Source organism: Medicago sativa, chromosome 6 (assembly GCF_051527215.1).
Source record: "Medicago sativa cultivar Bolivia chromosome 6, Bolivia_mono, whole genome shotgun sequence".
NCBI lineage: Eukaryota > Viridiplantae > Streptophyta > Magnoliopsida > Fabales > Fabaceae > Medicago > Medicago sativa.
Window position 1 is genome coordinate 59,276,010 of NC_140754.1, and position 8,403 is coordinate 59,284,412.

Genomic DNA, 8,403 nt, shown 5'->3' on the forward strand with positions numbered 1-8,403 from the left:
ACTGGTACAATGTTGGGAATCCACTCAGGATATTCAGCTGTCATGAGGAAACCCGCATCAATTTGCTTCTGCACCTCAGCCTTGATCTTAAGAGCCATGTCTGGACGAGACCTTCTCAATTTCTGTTTGACAGGAGGACATTCAGGTCTTGTCGGTATCCGATGTTCCAAAATCTTGGGATCTAGACCCGGCATATCTTCATAGGACCATGCAAAGACATCTGGATAATCGTGGAGAAGCTGAGTGATCTTCTTTTTCACTTCTGGCTCAAGTGCAGCACCGATCTTGATCTCTCGCTTGTTTTCTTCAGTACCCAGGTTGATAAGCTCAATCTCTTCCTGGTGAGGCTGAATGGCTCTTCTTTCTTGCTCAAGCAGTCGAGTGATCTCATATGGTATCTGTCGCGTCATTTTTCGGACGGTCAAAGACCCCTTTTGGATTTCACGACTGAACATTTAATTCTTTTCAAAAGAAAGTGGAAAAAGGTTCAAATACCACGTTTTTTAGGGATTAAGGGTTCGGGGGTCGGTTATATTTAGGGAAGGTGTTAAGCACCCTAAATATTCGTAGTACTCTACGAGAACCTCTTGATTTTATTTAACTTTTGTGCTATAAACTTGCTTGCTTTAAAAAATGGAATTTGCAATGATAAAAGAAAAATAGAGACCTAGATTATCTACGTTTTATTGATTTGGAAGGACGCGTGTCCCTTGCCTACGTACCCGTGAAGGATCAAAACCTCGTAGTTCGGGGTAGAAATTGACGTTTGATTGGTTTTGTGTTTTTTATGAGTTTTGAAAAAGGTTTGAAATAAAGAGCCAAGTGGCAAATTGGAATTTGTTTGTATTTTTGATATTTGAAAGAAAATAGACTTAAAGTAGAATTAAATTGATTGATGATTTGATTAAGAAAGAAAATAAAATGAACGATCACTTGATTTAAGATCAAGGTTTATTTATGAAAATATTTTTGTGATTTGATATGTTTGCATGTTTTTGTTGTTTTGAATATTGATATGAAAATTATATAAGCAGAATGAGAAAAAATAATGTTACGCTGAAATATGAGGTTATTTTAACACGGACCAGAATACTCTGGAGAATGATTAAATAAACAGAAATATAATATTAACAGTTGATTTAGGATCAGAGCACTCTGGATTAATTTAATTAACAGGGACCAGATTGTTCTGGAGAATAATATAATATTAACAGTTAAATTAGGACCAGAGCACTCTGGATTGAGGTGTGTAGTTAATGACAAAATTTTAATATGCATATGATTATAGTAGATAATAGAATGTAATGCGAAAATAAAATAAAAATGCATGAGAACTAAAAATGGACCAGAGCACTCTGGATTGAGGTGTGTAGTTAATGACAAAATTTAAATATGCATATGATTATAGTAGATAATAGAATGTAATGCGAAAATAAAATAAAAATGCATGAGAACTGAAAATGGACCAGAGCACTCTGGATTGAGGTGTGTATTTAATGACAAAATTTAAATATGCATATGATAATAGTAGACAATAGAAAGTAATGCAAAAATAAAATAAAAATGTATGAGAAAAGAAATAACGAATGCAAGAGAAAATTAGAATGCATGAGAAAATAATGAAAGTAGATGCTGGGGGTGCAAACAGTAAAAAGAGGGTGTAGAAATAAAAGAGCAGTTAATGGGCTTAGGACCAAGCTGGGGCGGTTTGGGTTATAGAAACGGGTTATGGGTCGGTTCGGTTCCTGGGTAGGTTCGAACCGGTTACAAGAGATATATAAGGGTTATATGACCCATATTCATTCATTTTTTCATAATTTTCTCTCTCTTTCCTTTCTCTTCTCAACCGAACTCTCTCTTCCCTCTCTTCATTCTCTTTCTTTTCTTTCTCTCTCGTTTTCTTCTTTTCTTTCCTTCTTTCTTTTTCTTTTTTTTTTTCATATTTTTTTTGGTTCCCTCCTCTCCTCTTCTTCTTGTTTTTTCTTTCTTCTCTTTCTTTTCATTTTTTTTTCACGGTTCCCTCCTACTTTTCTTCTTTCTTTTTTCATCATTTTTTTACCTAAAACAAAAAATAAAAACAGAATACTACCTTTTAGAATCGATAAGTGATGGTTGGTGAAGTTGTGAGTTCGAATCCGTTGGGTTCTTGTGCTGGTTTGTTTGGATTGTGTTGGATGTGAGACGGTTTGGGTCTGTGATGTTGGATTTGAAAAGGGATTTGTGATATTGGTTCTCTGTGGCTTTGTTATGCAGGTTTCTTGTGTTGGTAAATTGGCTATGTGTATTTGTGCCTACTGTTATTCTATTTGCAGGGTTTTTTTCTTTGGTGAATTGTTGTTTCGGCTGTGAAATTGTGTTGTTGTGTGTGAACTTCGGCTGTGAAGTTGTGTTTTTTTGCTGGGAAAAATTCTTGTGTGTGTCGAAAAATCCTCCCCTTCTTGGCTGTGATTACTGGTTTATTTATAGAGTGGATTGAGACATAGAGTTGCTTAAAGCAGCAACATAAAATGCCCTGGCCTGGCTTAAGGGAACATGACAGCCTGTTTAGAGCTGAATTTGGATATTTTCTCGGACCAAAAATTGGATAATAATAATAATAATAATAATAATAATAATAGATTCAAAATAAAAAACAAAATGACGTAAAGATAAAGATAAAAAAAGATTTAAAGTTAATTAATTATTAAAAGGAATTTAAGTAAAAGATGAAAAATAAATAAAAAATGACAATTGAGAGAAGAGGGCCCGACTCGGAATCAAATATGAGGTATTTTAAAATACCTCTCTGCCGAAATTTTTTAGTGAAAAGGCTGAGACTGATCGGGGTTAAAGGACACGTGTCGGTGTATGAATGCAGGGTCTAATGGTCAAAATTTGGGGTATGACAGATGCCCCTATTTAAGTTTCTTTGTCTGGAGACTTGAAGATAGAATCTTTGACTTGACAGGTCGAAGGGACTTAAATACTAAGTACACCAATTTTGACCAGTTTAAATGCTAAGAATGCAATGCTTATGAATATAATGATATGAATGTATGCTATGCAACTATGAATGCAACAATAATAAACATATGTCGACTGAGGGACAAAACTGACAATGATTGCTGGGGATGAAAGAATGCTAATTACCTTTGAAGTGGTAATAGTGAACATGATAAAGAAAAATCCGTCTATTACTTTTGAAGTAGTAAAGACGTGTCTGTTACCTTTGAAATGGCAAAGACGAACATAATAAGAAATGAAACTGTCTATTACTTTTGAAGTAGTAAAGACGTTTCTGTCACTGTGAATTTGGTGAAGACAAACATTGCAAGAGAGGAAACACATGTCTATTACCGTGAGTTAGGTAAAGACCAACAAGCAAGAGATAAAACACATGTTTATTACCGTGAACTAGGTAAAGACCAACAAGCAAGAGATAAAAACATGTCTATTACCGTGAATTAGGGAAAGACAAACATGCAAGAAATGAAATCATGTCTATTACCGTGAATTAGGTAAAGACGGCAATGCAAAAGATAAAACAATGTCTATTACCGTGAATTAGGTAAAGACCTGTCTGTCACTGTGAATTAGGTGAAGACAAATAATGTAAGAAGGAAAACACATGTCTATTACCGTGAATTAGGTAAAGACCTGTCTGTCACCGTGAATTAGGTGAAGACAAACAATGCAAGAAAGAAATTAGTCAATTACCGTGAATTAGGTAAAAGACATGTCTATTACCGTGAATTAGGTAAAGACACACATGCAAGAAACAAATTAGTCAATTACCGTGAATTAGGTAAAGACTTGTCTGTCACCGTGAATTAGGTGAAGACAAACAACGCAAGAAAGAAATCAGTCTATTACCGTGAATTAGGTAAAGACCTGTCTGTCACCGTGAATGGGGTGAAGACGAACAATGCAAGAAAGAAAACACATGTCTATTACCGTGAATTAGATAAAGACCTGTCTGTCGCCGTGAATTAGGTAAAGACAAACAATGCAAGAAATGAAATCATGTCTACTACCGTGAATTAGGTAAAGACCTGTCTGTCACCGTGAATTAGGTGAAGACAAATAATGCAAGAGAGAAAACACATGTCTATTACCGTGAATTAGGTAAAGACAAACAAGCAAGAGATAAAAACATGTCTATTACCGTGAATTAGGTAAAGACAAAGGACACTCGAGATACGATTTGAACAATTACTGGGGAAATTTGGATAGACATTGGTAAAGATGAATATTTAGTGGGACCTGCCACTTGAAACAAATTTGATTGGTGACAAACTCTGAAACAGACACATTGGGGATGACATTGTTATGTATTGGAGTAAGACATAGGAAATATAACACAACCATGTATGAATGATATTTGTATGCATGCTATGTATGTATGAATGAATGAATGTATGAATATGCACGAGACTCATATGACAGTACAATAGTAAGACATTGAGACAAGGTGGGCAGGTCCAAAGAAAGTGGCCCGACATCATTTTACAAGCATTCAATAATCTTCAACGGGGGATAACATCTCTTGGGGACGAGTCAAACACTGTCGGGGTACATCCATTCAAACAAACTACTGGAAGAAGTCGTTATTTCTCAGGATAAAACCCATGAATCAACCATTCTGGTAGAAGTCGCCATTAATCAAGCCAGCATGAAGTGCATTCTTCCATTTGGCCCACTCGAAATGTGATGCACCTGGTCTATTTATCTTGCAGAGGTTCAACCGTCATTGGGACGAACGTTGATGTATCATCTATCCACTCATAAGCTCAAAGAAAAATGTACCTGTTGTTTATGCATTCCGAAAGACATAAAAAAAAGTTTCAAGATAAATATTTTTTGCTTTAAGTATAATCATCAAAAATGGAAGAAAATTTTGCGAGCAGAATAAATGAGAATTTCAAATAAATGGGCACAAGCTCAAATTAGATGTAATGGAATAGTAACCTGCCAAAGGCGTGGCTCCACAGATTTTAAAAAAGTTTGGAAAATGGTAATTATAAAGGGAAAGGTACATTGAACACAATAACCATTATACTTCCTGATAACTTTGAAGGGCCCTGTTCTGAGTCTTTGATCTGCAGATGCTTCGAATCGGAGGTCTTTTGATAGCCAGTGGGAATGCTTCAAATTGGAGGTTTTTTTTTTTTTTTGATAGCAGGTATGCCCCAAGTTAGTCATGTCTGACCCGATGCAGTTACTTTGTCATGATCCTTAACTTTTGCATAGATCGCCCTTTCAGGTTTTGACTTATCAAGATAATCATTTTTGTTCATGTCTCTAACTTTTGCATGGACCGCCCTTTCGGGTTTTCAATCCATCGAGACGCTCATTTTTGCCTAAGTCGCTTTTATGACTCATCGAGCTTTTATTATTATTTTTTTAACAAAGTATTTCTTAACTGCATCAGTATTCACAGGACATACAAGCTTGCTACCATTCATTGTAATTTGGCATCTATTTGCCCCTGGAATCGGGTAATATGTATTTTTGCGCACAAAGACATTTTCTTGACATTCGCGGGGACAAGCCTTCTTTGTCGCATACTTGCTTTATCTTTTTGATATAACTGTCCATGACATGCGGCGGTAACACTTTTAAATTCCATCCGGTTTAACCTTTATTGGACCTCCCGTTGACGGGACTTTGACTTCCCCAAGAAGCACTGCCTTTATGTTGTATACTGAGGGATGGAAGGGGATTGCCCCTGTTGAAGTGTGTACTGAAGTACAATACCCATGCAAGGCAGATGGTAGCATCTCGTGCCAGTCTTTGTACATGAAAATCCTCCTCTGGACAATCTTCCTTGATATTTCCAGCTTCGACGGCCAAGATGCCCTAGTAGGCAGTATATCTTATTGGGAAACTCTCATCCTCCTTTTCTTCGGTCTCAGATACTCAAAGTTGAAAAGAAAGTACATGGTTAAAGTGTTCAACGGGTTTATTAATGCATGCTTTGATTGTTGATTTTGTAAATTATGATTATGCAGATACTCGACAATGATTAAAGAAGATTTTTTTGTTTTTTTTTAACTCGTATTACCATTTTTCCAGAAACAACACAAAATAAAAACAAAGTTGGGATCAAAATGATCTTTTCATTAATGATGGAAAGTACTTAAAACAAGAAGCCCTACATAAGTTCACTTTCGCTCTGGGCGGGACGAAATGATTTTTTTTTTGTTGAGAAAAGCATAAAACAACAAACACATTTCTTGAACAATTGAGTAGCGGAAGAAAATATCAATGACGACCCGATTGCAGCTGGTCATCGCATGTGTTACAAACACTAGATATTATGATCCGGTAGCGGGTTGACTTGCACATCTGGACCTAAATCTGTGAAGGATAAATCCTTGCTCTGGATTAACTTCTGAACCACATCCTTAAGACAATAACACTGTTCAATGTCGTGCCCCGGGGCCCCTTGATGGAAATCACAGGTGCGGTCGGCACGGTACCAGTGAGGTAAAGGATTTTGCACCTGAGGGGGTGCCTTGAGTTGCACCAAATTTCTTGCAAGTAGGGAGGGTAACAAATCCTTATACAACATAGGTATAGGAGGGAACTGGTTTCTAGGAGGGCGAGGTTGTTGTGGAGCTTGGAAATGATGTTGTTGTTGAGGATTATATGGTGGAGGGTGATATGGGTGTTGGTAGAGTGGTTGAGGATTTTGTGGTTGATTATTTGGTTGGTATAGTGGTGGATAATATGGTCGAGGATTATGTGGTCTTTGTGGTTGATGATTTTGTTGTTGATTTGCATTGGTGGTGGGTGTGATGGCAGCAACATGTTGATATGCTGGATAGTGTTGCCGGGTTCTTTCATTGGTCATCATACCGACTTCTTGTTCATTCCTCCTTGGAAAATTGTTACCATATTTCTTTGTACCACTAGTAGACGCACCATCTTTCACTATTCGTCCTTCTCGGACACCTTCCTCTACACTTACACCTACGCCGACCATCTCCGCGAAGCTCCTGGATGCGTTCCCTACCATTTTTCCGTAGTAGAATGGACTGAGAGTTCTCAAAAACAACTTGGTCATCTCATTCTCTTCCACCCGTGGGCTAACCTGGGCGGCAAAATTCCTCCATCGATGAGCATACCCTTTAAACGTTTCTCTATCCCCTTGAGTTAGAGCCTGAAGGTCACCTCGATCTGGAGCCAGATCTACATTGTAGTCATATTGTTGCACAAAGGCGTCACATAAATCCTGGAAACCTTGGATGCTTGTTTTGTCCAGGTTCCTGTACCATTTTGAAGCGGGGTTAGCCAGGCTTTCTTGAAAAAAGTAGATGAGGACCTTATCATCTTTATTATAAGCAGACATTTTCCTTACATACATCCTCAGGTGGTCCTTAGGGCAGGAGTCTCCCTTATACTTTTCAAAGTCAGGTACCTTGAATTTATGGGGTATCTGGACGTCCGGTACCAAACAGAGGTCGTAAGCAGATTTCCCGTAAGCTTCTTTTCCTTTTAGGGCTCTCATTTCCCGATGCATTTCTTCATATTTTTCTTGTAGATCGTCGACTCTGTCAGGCGCCCCCACACTCCCAAAATGGAAGATGGGCTCTTCTTCTTGTGGTGTAGCATGAACAGCAGGTGCTGCGTAGGTCGCAACAGCTGGAGGAAACATCGGGACTTGCTGAGGAACATGATTTGTATGTTGCAAAGGAGGCATTTGTGCTTCATAGGCAATGGGGCGGAGTATCTCGCCCGCAGTCATGGGCTGAAACCATGGTGTGGAATGTCGCGGAGCAGAATATGTTGGAGTGTCGGCACAGAAAGTCCATTCAGGAGTAGCAGAGGTAGTAGCTTCGGCGTGAACTCTGACAGGAGGAGGAGGAGGTGGTGGGGTTTGTGCAACTGCCAACACCTTTACCAGAACGGTTAATTCCTCCATCTTCGCCTTCATGTCTGCCAACTCATCCAATTTGGTGTTCAGGGCTGCCACCTCATCACGAAGTGTCGCATTATCTTGCTCGATACGTTCCATTTTTCTTTTGAAGTTTGCTCGAGTGTCGTATACAATAGTTGACCGGTAGCGAGTGCGTCGGGCCACAGTTGAGACGGTTTAACCTTTGATGGAAAAGAAAATTCAGTGAGACTCGAGTTTGGAAATTATGAAATGCAAGATGATGCACGATATGTCTATGCAAAAATGTACAATTTTTTGTTATTGAATGATTAGTCAAGGTGAATTGTAAACATCGCAGATGAACATGATTCCATTCGAAAATTTGTTAAGATATTGCAATTGTTTTCAAAAGGTAAGAACGAAACCAAGGAAGAAGTTCTTAACAAAAGCCAAAAGCTTAGTTAAGATTTTTAAATTTTGTATTTCTTGGTGTTCCTCTTTTCAAGATGGAATATCTCTGATGTTTACAAAAACTTATCTAA

The 8,403-nt window shown here is 38.0% G+C and overlaps 1 protein-coding gene across 1 annotated transcript; it reads right to left on the reverse strand.

Moving 5' to 3' along the window:
• Window positions 1–6,289: 6,289 nt before the first annotated feature.
• LOC146915966 (uncharacterized) lies at window positions 6,290–7,999 on the reverse strand. The gene has a single exon (XM_085721503.1). The coding sequence runs from the start codon at window positions 7,997–7,999 to the stop codon at window positions 6,290–6,292; it is 1,710 nt and encodes a 569-aa protein (XP_085577629.1).
• Between the last annotated feature and the right edge of the window lie 404 nt (window positions 8,000–8,403).